Here is a 15,962-nt window from a genome sequence, read left to right on the forward strand (position 1 = left end):
CAGTACTGAAGAGTCTGCTGGGCTGCCAAAGCCAAAAGACAACCTACAGCAATTCTCAGTCACAGAAGACATAGCAACCTTTGGGATTATTGCTTAGCAACTGCAAACACACAGAAGAGTAAAACTCAGCCCAGCTCCACAGCAGGTCTGAGAAATCCCTAATTCACTTTAAGATTTTTAATGGTTGAGAACAGATGGGCATGTATTAAATTCCTGTTCATTTGCAAAGCCACTTAGAAAGCAGGAGGAATAAGAGCTATTTTGATGTCTGCTTTAAAGGTAAGAAAAACAGTTCTTCAAAGCTTCAGAAAGTAAAAGAGAGTCTTTTCAAATTGTAATTGTACTGAAAAGAGGATCATGTATGAAAAAGGTATTGGGCTCTTTGTGATTGGTGAGATAAACATGCTCTGTGAAGCACGTTAGGGAAAGGCAAAACTATCTCTGAGTGATAGTGCATCAAAAAGATTGGACTCTGGTTTTGAAAAGACTTCTGTAACTCAAATATCTCTGAAATATTTACATAGACAAACTTCAGTCTTTCCTGGCCTTATTCCACTCATCAAAATCCCCTAACAGAAGAACAATGAAACCATAAAATTCTTATTTATGAGCAAATTTGAGTTTTGTGCAGAACAGAGAGAAATAATCTTTTTGTACCTGCAGGGATTCCAGCAAGAATATTTCTCTCACAGAAAGGGAGCTGGGAAAGTGGCATCCTACTAAATAATGAAAAGCTTATCTTGCCTTCAGCTTGAACAAAGGCTTACAGGAAACTTTATATCACATTTCAAATTTCCTGGGTGTTTCTGAAACTTGTCTCTGTCCACCATGCTCATTATTATTTGGACAATCGAGCATCCATTTGAGAATATCGTAGGCCATAAGAGCTCTGTATATTATGAGCCACATTCTCAGCTAATGTAAATCAGCACCGAAGTTTATGAGCCATTGGTGTCTTCTAAAAACTGGAGGCTTGTCCCTGTAATCCTCCACAAATTCCAAGTTTCAGGACCTGATTCTAGCACTCCTGTGCTGTTAACAGTTATGTACTGTTTGTGTGTTCTTCCATACCATCTTAGTATTCTTTATCTGTTTTTTTGTTGTTTTGTTCAGAGACACAGATATACTTTAGCATTTAGGAATCCTCAAAGTCATCCTAACAAATAGTTGAGACCACTGTAGAAAATGTATTCATCCTCATTCAGATTCAGCCACCTCATGCAGAGGGCAGTTGTCACTTTAACATTGCACAGAAACTGCAGAGTGATTTCAAAAAGGACTTCAAAAATAACATCAGTATTGGAAACTGCAAGAACAGTTTATTTTGGCACAACAAAACCAGCTGATTTGGAATGTGACCAGAACATTTGGTTAACACCCTGCTTTGAACCAGAGTCTGGTTTTGCAGCTTATTGAAAGAAGCTCACCTAAGCAAGGAACAATTTGACAGGTTTCCCTTTCTGACACCATAAATCTGGATTCATTTACAGCTCATGTCCTTTGGTGACAAAACCAACTACCATCTCAAAACCCTCTGTGTGGGTCAGGCAGGCACCTTGATCCATAAATCCATCTCAGTCCCCAGCAGGTAATAATCTTTGAAAACAAATTACTAGGAGATGCCAACAAGCCCATTGAGAAACCAGACATAGAGATTTATTGCTATGAAGTATCCTACCTATCCAAGTAGCATTTGGACTCAAACAATGGTTATGAACCAGAAGGTCAGCATATTAGTAATTACATTTGTATGCCAGGAGGGCTGTAGATCACATTTATGCGTTTCCTGGAAGGCAGAACTCTCCTCAGAACAGCTACAAATGCTTAAACATGAAGAGCAAAATATATCAAAAGCAAGGGTATTGCTATGGATACTGAAAGGCCGTAGTGAAAGGCACTTTAAATTAGAGTTTCAAAAGGACAGCGTGGCAGTGAGTCGGAGGGCAGTTTCATCTGTAACTTGGAATTTAGGCTTTTATTAATATCAGCTTTCCCTTGCTGAGGTTTAACACTGAGCTGGCTTTTTTTGCAGGATGTTGGTGATTTTTCATGCTTTGACTCAAGTAGTTAGGCAACATTCTGCTCCATTCTGTACGTGTAAGTCCCATTGCAGATGCAGACAGTTATGTGTGGAGACACGGAGCAATAGCTTTCAATTTGTGTCTTGTAAGCAACCCTTCCAAGCACTATTCACCACTTGGTTTGTGAGTGTCTAAGTGACCTGGAATTATTCACTTCTCTTCTGTGTCTGTTTCCTCTCCCATAAGAAAGGAACATGCTTATGTTGTTCCTCTGTCTCCAAGGGCTGTTGTGATACATAATTAATCTTTATAAATAATTTATTGATCTTTGAAGTAAAAGGCCTGTATTTATTTAAGAGTACAAAGCAGCAGTAACAGAATTAAAAAGGAACATGGAAAAAGAATATTAGTTAATTCCTAACAATAGACTTTCCTCCTATGTCATCTCCCAGGACAGTCACATCTTTTGGCATGTTATAACACACAGCTTTCTTTTCTGTGTCACAGTGATTGAAGTATGGCTGCTCAGGCAGAAGAAGCAGCTCAAACTGCAGGTCTAAGACATCCCAAACCTGGAAGTAAGAGTATGACGGCCCCAGAAATGAGAAATCAGGGGAATAAGGAGCTGCCATGTCTTAGTGCACATGCTCTGTGGAAAGAGTGTTTTTATGAAAAGATACAGCAGAGGTGTCTGAGTCTGCAGGAGATAAAGGTGAAGATGATTTGTGCACAAAAGGCAGAAGAAGAAAAGGTAAAGAAGAGAGAACCCTGTGACCAGCTGTCCAAGGAGTGGTTCAGTGAAGAGAAAGAGACACTAGATACTCGCATCTATTTGCTTGACAAACTCCTACCTACATTAATCCCAGGAGTAGAAAAACTGTTAATGGAAGTGAAAAGAAAGAATGTGTTTGCACCAGACAAAGAATCAACAAAATTTAACCCCTTAATTTTCCTTGGGGAGTATCTGATGACACATAACCCTCAGTATAATATTTCTACAAAACCAGGTCCGTATTTGAGAGGAATGAAGATGGTCACAGAGGAGCTAAAAACTGAGATGCCAGGATCAATATCAGGGAGGTAAGAGAGTTGAAAGTGTGGCTGGTCACAAGACCAGAGCTTGTGTCTTGGTCTCTGTTTCACAAAAGGAATGGTGTGACTGCAGCCTGGCTGGCAAAGTGCTGGATAAAATAAACCTTGGGGAGCGCAGGGCCAGAGATGGTAGTTGTCTCTCATAAAAACTTGAGAAGTGGGACAAATGCCAGAACATGTCACACAAAATGAAACACAAGTTATTCCTGTTTAAGGTAATACTCTACCCTTCACAAGTATATAATTCCTCTTCAGACTCTATCTTAATTACGTATGTGGAATGCAAACTGCTTTGAAACCGGTCTAGGTTAGTGACAGAAGTTCTTTAGGACAGGTGTTAGTATCAAAGGTCTATGGACTCTTCAGATGATTTCTTCTATATTCTTCCACAACATAAAGCTAACCATTTTTGCCTCCTTCGGGAGGATTTCTTGTGACCAAACCAATAACAATACTGTCCTGTAGAAACTCCTTCTCCTGGGATTTTCAATTGGTCTTTCCTTTCAGATTTTTCTTTCCCTTTAAGGTAGGAACTGGTTTGGTTTTTATTCTGTTGCTTATTTCTAGGGTGTATTCTAGGCTGCTTGCTTTAGTACAATCTTTCATTAATATTGGAAGGGGGTTTGTGGCATCTTACAATATGCTGAGGTTAAAATGTGAGTGCATTAGGTGAATGATGGTTTTGTTTTCATTGCTCTATTTTATAGATGACCCAGTGGTGATTGTGAATGATGTCAAAATTACTCACTCACTACTGGATCACTTCATTCTGTATCCATGCTTATAGAATAAAGACTGCAATTTGAATGGTTGTCTCTTCTATTTGCATATAGTACATGAAGCTTGAAAATTGGTTTCAGGGTTTCAGTGTCAGGGATTAGGGAAGTAAAATGTTGACATGTCTTAGGCATAAACTCTAAATGAAGATAATTGAAGTTCCCAGTATTATAATGAAGAACAGAATATCTTAGCTCTCTCTCTGCTGCTCTGTCTCTCTACATTTCTCATCTACACAGTGTTACAGCTCATAGGAACGTGCATTGTATGAATACAACTAAAGCAGTGTGAATAGGGATTTTCATACAGTCACTTCCCTCCTTTTTCTCCACAGATAAAAATACTTTTAACTGATTGTGGCCAGTATGTAAGAGCTTATTGTGTTGTTTTTCCTTCATAAGCAGAAATACTGCAGAATAACCAGAGCTGGGAAAAAATCTTCACATTTATTTTTTAAATGCCAGTCCATCAAAACAAATGATCTGGGGAATCACCTTCTTTTGCAGTGAGCTTTCACTCAAGCACAGATGCTCCAGGGGGATGTTTAGGATGCCTGCCTTGCCACACCTTTGCTTTGGGGACTGTTTCACCATTCATATCGCTTCACAATGGGACATCTGGATGCAGAAAGTTCAGAAACATCTCTCAGTTCTAATTTGCAAAGGGAATTGAATTAAAATACATAACATTTCCAGGGGGGTTAGGTTGGATTTTTGTTTGGTTTTGGTGCTTTTTTTTTCCTGATAAAATACTCTTGGCTTGCATTGTGAATCAGAGGTTATTCCTGGAGTGGTCAGATCTTCCTGTAGAATGCAGAGTGTTGGCTACCAGTGACATGTTATCTTGGCTTTGCCTGTTAAGTCCATGTTTACATTTGGAGACAGGTTCTCAATTTGTAGCTATCAGAGCTCATGCAAAGGAAGCAACTGTCAGGACTTGTAGAAATCAATCTCTCCATAGACAGCAGTGCCATGAGGGCTTACATAGCCATAGCTGTAGCAGGTTTTGCATATCTGCTCATAGTAGTATCAGGGGATTTGCATTCACAGCAGCTCAGGATTTACATATTTGTGATGGCTGTATTGTGGGATTTGCTTAGGATTTTTAAGCCACAGCAGCACAGAGGATTTTACTGACACCACATAGCACAGACTCTTAGTGTGAGTCACTGGCTTTCTAAACAGGAAAAAAATGTTACAAGAAAAATGCCAGCCAGTGCTCAAAATCTCTTACATAAGCACCAGAAAGATGAAATTTTGGCCCTGGTGAAGCTCCTGGAGCCTTGACATCACCTTCGGGAAAGGCAGGGTTTCACCGCAGGTTCTCATCTAAGCTTACCAATCCCCAGTGAGATCTCTTGGGCTTCCTCCAGTCTCTCCTTGACTGCCAGAGGGCTGGGAGTCAAGGCATGCAGGAGAACAGATGGGAGAAATTCCTCATCCAAATGGATTGGTACCTGAACCAGGGACTATTTGTCCAGGGATGGTAGTCCTTCAGTGTGAGTCACCGTCCTTGTGTGGGAGTTAGGCGGCTGTCTTCCTGAAGAAACATGTTTCATTCTGCAGGGAGAAGTCACCCTTGCTGCCACCTCATCTTTTCTGGAAATGTCTGATAATGGAATGAGCTCTGTTTGAAATGGGTGCCCAGCACTGTCATCGCCTGTTTTGTTGTTGTTGTCTAGGGGGGAAACATTTTGTCCTATACCCGGGCACTTTGGCAACTCAGAGGATGGCCTTAGCCCTGCTTTCAGCTTGCAGACCCCTCCTGAGAAGCAGCTGCAGCTAGGAATGATCTGTTTTTCTCTTTCTGTCTACATAAGACAAAAATCTGTTGGTCCATTTAGCATGGTACCTGCTAAGTATCTCCTCTTTGCTGTGAATGTGAAGGAGTCAGAAATTAGTAAGCTGTTTTACCCTTCCTCTGCTATCAAAGTGCCAGAGGCTGAACTGCCTCAGCAGGCACTTGTGCAAAGCCCATGACTGATTAAAGAACTCAGTTCTTCATGAAGAAACCTCTGTGACAAGTGGCCATGAAGAAATATCTAGTGATAAACTGACTGGGATCAAAGTGTGTTTCTGTAATGTCAAACAGGCATTTCCATTCATTAAAGAAAATATCATTGTGTTAGAATTTCTATAATGACCCCATAGCAATAGAAGACAGCAGGGGCAGGATCAGCCCATCCTCACAATACCTGGAACATGGCTGAAGAAGGGAGCAGAAATTGTTAGTTAAAATACAGTTTCTGGATTAGTATGTTCTCAGGTACAAAAGAGGAGCAATTCCCCTTCTGAGTAGCTACAGAAGATGCAAATGAGAGCTGCAGAGGTGCAGAGGGCAGCTCGATGCAGAGATTCCAGCAGCCTCTCTCAGCAGGAATTGTTCTCCAATATGAATTGATTCTTTGGCTTTCAGCATTTTGAACTTCCCAAAGGATTTTTTCCCCTCCATTTCATAAATTAACAATGTCAAAACCAAAGCAGATGAGTTCTACAGAAATAATTTAATTCAGTTATTTTGTTGTGTGAAGTGGAGGATTGGGGAAAACATGGCAGGCTGATTAGAGAAGCAAAGAAAATGAAAAGAAGAAAAGGTGGTACTTGTAGTCCAAGCTTGCAAACGAGGTATGTTCAAAATGACAGAGAAGTTGGTGTATTATCCCTGTCCTAAAGGACTTCACTGTGTGAGACTGCTCAAGAAATTTCATTGCACCTTGTTCTTTGCCAGTGAAGTGCTTATGTGAAATGGTACTTAGGCTTTGAGACAAATGCATACTGATGGTGCCATGTTGTTGGTAAAGCAAGTGTAGCAAAACTAAGCACCTCTTTTGCTGATAAAATTGAAGGACATCCACACAATAAATGATTAATGCCATTATAAATGTGATGGTAACATTTATCACTGTTGAACCCACACAAACTAAGAGAGCTGTACAGATGATTTTTCCCATAAATGTCTACCTTATACTCTAGAAGAGGCTTTCATTACATGTCTCTCCATGGTTATTTTTTCGGATTCATAGGTACATTAGATTTCAGGAGATGATGCCTGTCAGAAAATAAATACTGTCACCTCCTTGGAGCTGCCCTCTGCCGAGTCCAATGGTCACACTGGTAATTTTGTGCTTCAGACATGAAGTATTTATCTGGAAAAAAAACAAAACAAAACTGGGTGTATTAGAAGGACAAGAATTTCAGTAGGAAGTTCTTTCTTTTCCCTTTGTTCCTCAGGGTAAATTTAAATGTGTCTTAACTATGTTTATGGTGGTACCTTTCTAAATCATATTCCCATGTCCCACAGGCTGGCCAGGATGAAGGCTGAGGCAAAGAACAAACGTAAGGACAGGGAGCAGGCGGACAATCTGAAGTCTCAAGTGAAAGAGATGAGAAAGGAGGCACTGGCAATTCAGTTCAAAGAGTGGACAGTGGATGCCAGTGGCAGTATACCATTGGCTCTGGTAACTAGGGATGATCCTTGTTAACACACTTCCATGATTGTTCCTGACAGGAGGAAAAGTAACATTGTGATAGTGCTGCTTGCCCTGGCATGGCAGCATGGAGCACTAGGGTGGGTTATGCCTCTGACATGCCTTAGGGTCAGGTGCAGGTTGCTGTTTAGCACAAGTCCTGATTCCCCATGAGCACATGGAAGGATTGTGATGTGTCTCCACAGAGGTCCTGGGAAGGCAAATGTCCTGTAAGCTACTTGGACATTCCTGACGTTGTTGGATAAATACCTCATCACTCGGTGTCCTTCTCTGGTTATCCCTCAGAATCCCCTGGAAAAGGTCTCAGGGAGCCACTCTTGCTATCCTGTGGCCTCCATCAATTCTTCTTTCTACCACTGTGACTCATACAGCAGCTCATAAAAGATGAGATCTGCAGTAATTATAATACATCTCTTGGTACAAGCATCTTTCTTACAAGTCACACAAGGCCCTTCATAAATTGCCCTGTGGTTACATGCAGCACGACAGGGACAAGGTCTATGTTCTACAGGGCCCACTTGTGTGTGATAAGAAGCATGGCTGGCCCATAGGATTTTAGTAATTGCCTAGTGTTGTCTGCATGAAATAGGCCTTTCACTATCACCTTGATTTGTAGGTCCAGCATGCCCTTAAGTCTTTTCCAGATGCCATTGTTTCTACTCCCATAGATGTGAGAAAAGGTAAGTTTTTGATGTGTATCTTTTAGTTTTATTTCTGTGGTCTGAATTCTGACAAACTGTGGGCAGATAGTGAATGGATTTGATAATAGAGAAAGAATCTCTAAAAATCTTCAGGCAAATTGGAAAGAGCCTGAGCCACCATGTAGTTCATTAATATGGCCTTGAAAAGTATGGGAAGAAGTTTATCTTTCAGAGAGACAGAAAGATCAGAAGCCGACCTTTTCTGCTTACACCCCACGTGAGCCAGACACTGGCATGTGCTTATCACAATTTTTAAGAATCATTCTAACAACCTCCTTCATCTCTCTACCCCACGGTGTTCCTTGTCTCATGGGAGGTCTTGGAAATCCCATGGACAACTTGGCATACTGGGAGGTAAGGAGGAAAGGTATGACTGAAAAAACTTATGTCTGACAGTTTTGTTAGAGAAAATGCTGAAGCTTACCTGACACTCCACCAAACAGCCCATCTTGTCTAGCCTTCCCTTTGCCAGTCCCAGGCATGCCAGTAACACCAGCACAAGGGCCTCTACCAGAACATACAGCACAGAAAGATTTCCATAATTCCTGTCCACTCTATAGAGTTTACACTTGACCTCCCCCAATAATGATAATTGAATAGATAGAGCCAGGAACACTGAATGGGAAACACACAGCCTGCTGCCAATCCTTTTCATTGAGAGCCTGTAATGATCCTCAATAATAACAAATCTGCCTTTGCTGGAAGAGGGGGTGATAAGCAGGGTACTCTAGAGTGCATTTCTGCTTGCTGCTGGAGTCCCCTCTGTCTAGAGCTTGCCCTTACTCAGCCCTTTCCATGTTTCAGAATTGTTCCTCTGAGTAATCATCCTGTATTGGTTGATATCAGAAACATCCATTCATTGCAAGGACAGCAATCACAGCCCATGTGCTCCTGCTGTTGTGGCTGTGGTTCTTGAGTGTGAACAGATACAGGGATGTGGGGCGGAGAAGGAAGTTTCTGTCCAGTTGCTTGCTCTCCAGATGCTGGAGGTGTTTTATGTCATATTTCACTAATAGTGTGGCTCCATATCTTAATTTATTTCATTTAATACCATCCTGTAATCATTAATGGAGCATTAAGCTTTGTTTTATAGTTTAATAAAGGTAATGTCTTAATCAACCAAAAAGAAATGCATTGTATGGTGAATTTTCTCATTACTCTTGATATATTGTAGCAGAAAGAACAGAAAAATAATCCTAACAGAAACAGCATATCTGTGCTCAAAGACCTCATTGAGAAACCTCTGCAGACATTTGACATATCTTCTCAATTCCATTATAACAGCTCAGAAGCTGACCAAATGATAGTTTTTAATATCATCATCAGTAAAAATATTCCCACAGATCTTCTTGGGAGAATCCCTACGATTTTCAGATTCTGCTCCTCTAAAGCAAAATCCACATCCATGGAATTTTAAGGCAGTTTTATCTAATGTTAAATCAAGAATCATTTATTCCCTCACATAATTAGTTGTAAGAAACCATTAAAGTCATTGCAATTTGCACCAACATATGCCAAGAGTAAATATGACCATACAGGTCTGCATAGATAAGTGCAGATTCTCAGCAGGAGAAATATGTAAGAGTTTGATTTAGGTAGCCTCTATACAGTCAGGTGCTGCAGCTATTGGTAGGATAACGTCAAATAAGTGTAATCCAGCATGAGAGAAAGTTAATGTCACATACAGTGTGCAAAAAAATGGGTACAATATGGAAACCCACAACTGTTGGATTTCTAAACCTATATTTCTTCATTTTTTACTAGCAATCTGTGACAAGCTGGAAATCACAGACACTTTGGAAAAAAAAGTAAACATAGATGTATTCACAGAGGTGAGAAATGAACTAAGAGCATCTGGTTCAGAATATAATGTTTATCACAAAGTAGCAGCATTTCCCTGGGAACAGCTGAGTAGGTGAAGGGCTTCACTTCCCCAGCATCCCAGGTAACTGGTTACATCATGACACTTCATGTTCCGTATCCATCCTGTGTTGTCACAAAGCTTCCATTCAGGCCAGCAAGGGGAAGTGTTCTCCTTTCCTCAGAGATACAGCCTGTGCCACTGTCTGAGAAGTTACTCTCAAACCAGTGGTTTTTAGGACATCCCTCTCAGTCCCTTTCTAGAATGCCAAAGCCCTGAATCACTAGTGATTCAGATTGTGTTGCCTGCTCAAGGGAGGTTCCTTGTCCCAAGACAACCATTAGCCTGAGGTAATTAGTACTGTCCCCAAAGTATTGCTGTTCCTGATTAAGATCTATTAACCATAGAAAAACCTAAGAAGTGATGAACTGGGATGAGAAGTTCTAACATATTTGTCTTGAACTATTACTGGCTAGAGCCATAACCAAACTGCAACAAACATGATAAATGTGTTGAGAAGGATAACCAGGCTGACAAATAGGCAGTTTTAAAATCAAAAGCTGTCAATGAGAAGCATCAGAAATGTGTTTTTAACTCACCAAAAGTGATAAATCTAGTTGGAAGTTTTACCCCATTAGTCTACTCTTCATCAGTTTGAAAACAACCAAATCGGTTCAAACTGCTGTTTACTGAAGGACTCTCCAGGCCAAGGTTTTGCCAGAAATTTCTACCTACAACAGAGCTAATTTTTATGGCTGGGTAATTAAACCTGTGAAAAGGGATCTTCAGAATAGAAATAATGACAGACCCTCAATTGCAGCAGTGCTAGTGGGTGCTGTTAAAATAATTAAAAACAGAGTATAAAGCAGCTGTGCAGAGACTAATATCAAGCAACCATGTGTCATTTTTGTGCCTTCTTTGCTCTCAGGAGACTCACATGTTTGGTATTTCACACAGAGATGAATTTTTATGATAACTTGTTGAAGGTTTTTTTAAGCATGAAATGATGTATTTTAAAATTTAACCTCAGAATAACTGCATTTAATTAAGAAAACTGTTGTGGGTAATGGGAGCCCAGAGAATTGCTTTTGTCACTGAAATGAAGCATCAATCCATAACCCCTATGCCACATGTATAAGCACTGAATGAATTCATGCTTCATTAGCATTAGAAAAATGTTTTAAAATACATCTTGTGTACTCTTTATTTTAACTCAATTAAAGATATGACAACAGAGATCAGAAGGACAAAAGACACAGGCTGTCAAGCTGTCTGATTTACAGCAATGTTGTTCTCAGAGTGTACTCTCTGATGCTTTTTCCACTCTGGTTTTAATTGAATCAAATGATGAGGCTTTCATCACTTCCCTTGGGAACTCTTCCATAATCACAGGCCTCACTCTCAGTACAGGGCTGCTTTTAATCCTCAGCTACAATTTACCTTTGCTCATCAGTTTGCATCATACACCAAAACCAGAAAGAGAGGTGATCTTTCTGCACGCTGGTCTAGGCTGTTTCACATGTGGAAAGCATTGCTTTTTAATGGACCTGAAAATTAAATGGCAGGGTTTTTTTCCTTTTCTTCCTTGAATTCAGTTCAGCTTTGGGTTACTTAAAGGCTGTTAGGAATTCAGTAGAGAGACCTCACACATAGTTGTTGGGGTTTTTTTTGGGACATGTAAAACAGGGGCTGTTGTATTTTTACATCCTTCATGACAAGCTCATAGGGTCTTTTACATTAACAGAGTTTAAATCCCAGAGAACAGTCCCTAGTAGTTTATTTCACAGGCTTTGTACTTTAACATGCAGAACCCCCAGCAGTGTGACACAATACTATTGACACCAAGAGCTTACTCGACTTATTGTTGATCCATTGTTACTAATGATGATAATATGTTCACAAACTACAGCAAGGTCCCAGGCTGGATAGCAAGAAGGAGATGTGCCAGCTTTTCTTCTGATGAGTGTCAAAATCTCTTGGTTAATACTAAATAATGTGTACAGTACTTTAGACAGGAGAGGGCTTTACACATATCAGCTAAGAAAAGCTTATGACTCTACAATAGTTCCTCCTGCCCACATAGCCCAAATTTTTCTGTGAAGCTGTTAGACAGCAGTATTAATACACATGCCTTTGGAGGTGTCATCAAGATGACATACATAATAACAAGCTGCTTGTCCAACCTGCCTCCTCCCAACTGCTGTCATCTTTAAGGTTTATCTGTCACAGGGCTCTGGGCTATAATAACTCTGAAAAGCTAGTAGATACAGATAGCCTCAGATCTGCCACCTTGTCTCCAGCCCACCTACATCCCCTCTTTTTATGCTGAAATGCAGAAATAAACACACATTGCATTAGGAGCTCTTCTTTCCCACCAGCCACTCCTCTGGCCATTGGCTGCTGCTTTTCTGCTCTTCCTCTGTTCTCTTCTTGTCCCATATATTTGTAAATTATGCAATATAGACATGAATAGTAATAAGTTAAATTAATATTTCAGTTTATTAGTGCCCATACAGCATTTGGAGAAGTCCAGGACCTTCTAGCACTTCTGTCAGGTATCCATACTCTAAAAATGGTATAATGGGAAACATTCTGTGTTTTGAAAATGCCTCATTTTAATGATATGGGCTCCCTGTTACTGTGGCTGGCTTCAGAAACCTGCTGTAATAATTCAGCACAGGCTTTGGGACTGTGGTTTGTTCTGATGGCCATTATTATTTATGTCATGCACACCACATTTTAGAGCCATATTGCTTTTGCACATAAAAACCACATGGCTATAAATTCAAAGTGTTAAAGTGTCTCCAAGGCTAGAACTTAAAATAAATCTCAAGTCAGTAGTATTCCCAGTGTCAGAGGACTTAGGTGACAGCAGGCTCATTTTCAAAAGGTTCTTTCCTTTTTTATTGCACCCAGACAGGTTCTCTAAACACTGAAATTGTCAGCAGCGGTCATTTTGTGGCATTAGAGGGTTGAGTGACTGTCAGTTCTGCAAAAGCTAATGGCTCAAAATGCCTCCTTGGGAGTAAAGTAAAGAATACCAAATGCTGCAGAAAACCACTGAGAACTTCTGTCCTTCCTGGGAAAACCTAGCTTAGTAATGACATTTTGTAGGAGACATTCTAGCATCTCTGAACCACTGAACATAAGCGACCTTTGGGCCTGGGAAGGAGCTGTTCATGATGCATTTGAGCAATGTACCAGGCTTGTCTGGAGAATATTGCTGCTGCTGAAAAAAGCAGGCAGTGTGGCATCCATGTACCAGGTCTGTGTTATGTTAGCAGATTAAACTACAAATCCCAATATATTTCATTGCATGCAATAGATTTTTAGGAGTTCAAATAAAGGTGAAAATACTTAAAGAAAGCTAACCATCTACACTGCTGTTTTCTCTCCACAGTATGTCCATTTCTACACTGAACATTTTTCAAATGACGTGTTCCAAGAAATCCTGAAGCACCTCTGTCAGTGTGCTGATGACTTCCAAGAGACAATAAGACGTGATATGTGGAGGCAAATGTTTACTGATCTCTTCTTTGCTTGTGATTATAGAAAGGTAGGCAAAGCAGCTCTCAGCCTAATTTCAATATGGTGATGCTTCCAGTTTGGTATTTCTCTGGGTCACTGCTTTGTTTTTATTCTTCAGAAATCCTGATACTCTCTTTGTGCTTACTCAGCATAATTTTAGAGGTCAAGAGTTGATGCATTGTCTTCTAATTCATCATTCTTAGACACAGAAATAGCCAATAACTGTAAGCTGATGGCTAATTAGAAACTAGATGAGCTAATGCCATGACTTGGGGATGAAGTTTGTTAATTCTGGAGAAGAAATTAACCACAAACTCTACAACTCTGGTCATTACCTGTTCCCATAGCATATTCAGAATGTCTGAGTACTAATTTGTCTATTCAAGTGTACTTCAGAAAACATAACCTGATATAGATTGACCTAACAAATGTGTATGTTGCTGCAGTAGCACCATATATTGCATTATGTTGTATTAATTTATACACCTTTAGGGCTTCTATCAATAAATCTCATAATAGTTTAAATCTAAAATGCAAAACAATCTATAACCTCTTTGAGAAAACTGCTGTGAATTTCAGCCACACTTTATGGGCAGGAAATTAAAATACAGTGAGTCAGTTACAGAGCTGGAAATGGAACTCAAAAGCCATAATTTGGAATTCAGCAGCTCTAAATTACTCTTTCATCCTCTGAACACACCTGCATCCCCATTTAAGAAAAAAAAAACAAACCCCAAAACAGCTAGACTTACTAAAAAGCCACTAAATAGCAGGAGCTGCAGAATCAATGGGATAAGCTATTGCTAAAAACTTGGGCTTAATCCACAAAGTATGGTACTTCTAATGAGTAGCTTCAGTTTACCAGTTGTTGGCTACTACAAAGCAAATGGTTGCAATAATCTTACAGTTTCCTCCCCTACATAAATGATATATTCCATCCAACACTCCTCTAGTGATGTTTACAGCTTGCCTACCCAGAATGAACTGTCTTCTACAATGTCATGGTGATAATGTCATTACCTCTCAGAGAATGGAATTACAGAGCACATTTCAACACCAATGGTGTGTTTTAGAAACTAGCAGGCAAGCTGCTGTTTCAGGCATGAGAGAAGAAATGTGTCTACTCAGCTAGAAGACATTTCATTTTCCTATTGCTCTGTCGAAAAGAGCTATGATGGATCCTCCTGGGTAGAGCAATATATAAAGCCATGCATACCTTTGCCATGCATTTTGAAAGGATCCCTTCTTTCCCTTTCATATTTTAATGTGACCTTCTTCCCATTATTTCTGGGACAGTAATCACCATCTCCGTGTTACTAATCCCAGTGGAATCTCAGAGGCAAAGAGCCAAAAATCCTAGCACAACATAACAAGAGTGAGCAGCTATCAGTGCAGACGCCATCACTGCTCAGAAAAAAATGATGAGAGCACAAACATGGTTGCAGTTTCTAGCCTCCAAGGGAGGCCTCCCTCTGCAAATTGAGTTCAGTAAACTGTAGCGTGGACCACGAGGTTCTTTTAAACCTGACCTGGTTTCTTTTGTATAGCTCTGAGAAGTCCTGCTGTACTGTACCCACAGGGAACATAAAAGATGCAAACTAACCCAAGGACCTCTACCACTTGATCCATTACCTGTGGTAGTCATTCTGCAAAGCACAGCAAGGCAGTTGTTTCAGTTCCTAATTTACATTTGTTTGGTAGCAGGCAGTTATTCCAGTCTGCATAGTGAGTGTGGCTGGCTGCCTCAGTGAGTTGCAATTAGGGCCAAGGAGCTGAGAATGCTGTGTTTAAATTACAGGCAAATTAGAAGGTATCCACATGATCATTATTATGATTTCAAATGCAAGCATCCAGAAGGATGGCAGCTCAGCCAGAACAGCCTGGACTATACAGAAAAGCAGACACTTTCCAAGACAACATCAGAACACAGTTGAATCACTGCTCTAATGCCCAAAAAGGCAAGAGCTCTGGTGAATTCTAAGCTTATTGTCTCTTTGGGCTCACAAGTATCAGGTGTGGAATCTGCATTAATTTTCACACGTTTGAAGCCCAGGATCTTTAAATGTAACCGAGTTTAGACATACATTAGTTTTCTAACTAATGAAGTTTGAGACACTTCTGTTTACCTTCCTTACAGTACAGCAACAAATGCCTGCTTTGTCATGACCTTTCCTGTCTGTTCTTCCCATCTTGCTCACTAAGAAGCATATTGCCAAGTGAAAGATACACACATCACATTTCCAGAAAGAAACAATCAAGCTGTTAAACACTGACCTATCACTGATTAAATGGCAAGTCTGGTTTAGTCTGCATTGTTAAAGGAAATTACTCATAGATCACAGACCATTGCTGAAAACAACTGAGAATCATCATCTGTCAATATCTAGGTGACAATTAGGGCAACATGTTTCAACTCTCCAGCCACTAAAGCTGGCACTTCTTAAAAGTGGAGACAGGTTTTGGTTGGTGGTACAAACACAGATGGCCCACTGTTA

General features: G+C 40.2%; 1 protein-coding gene across 1 annotated transcript in view; it reads left to right on the forward strand.

Annotated features, from left to right (window-relative positions):
* The first annotated feature begins 212 nt into the window (after nucleotides 1–212).
* Nucleotides 213–15,962, forward strand: part of EFCAB5 (EF-hand calcium binding domain 5) — a 31,855-nt gene continuing 16,105 nt past the window's right edge. The window contains exons 1-6 of the mRNA XM_010200608.2: nucleotides 213–279; nucleotides 2,529–3,101; nucleotides 7,191–7,347; nucleotides 7,994–8,057; nucleotides 9,843–9,910; nucleotides 13,340–13,495. Coding sequence (XP_010198910.2) covers nucleotides 2,539–3,101; nucleotides 7,191–7,347; nucleotides 7,994–8,057; nucleotides 9,843–9,910; nucleotides 13,340–13,495 — 1,008 coding nt within the window. The 5' untranslated portion in view covers nucleotides 213–279; nucleotides 2,529–2,538. The remainder of the gene's footprint in view (nucleotides 280–2,528; nucleotides 3,102–7,190; nucleotides 7,348–7,993; nucleotides 8,058–9,842; nucleotides 9,911–13,339; nucleotides 13,496–15,962) is intronic.

This window comes from Colius striatus, chromosome 20, assembly GCF_028858725.1.
Source record: "Colius striatus isolate bColStr4 chromosome 20, bColStr4.1.hap1, whole genome shotgun sequence".
NCBI classification, from domain to species: Eukaryota; Metazoa; Chordata; class Aves; order Coliiformes; family Coliidae; genus Colius; species Colius striatus.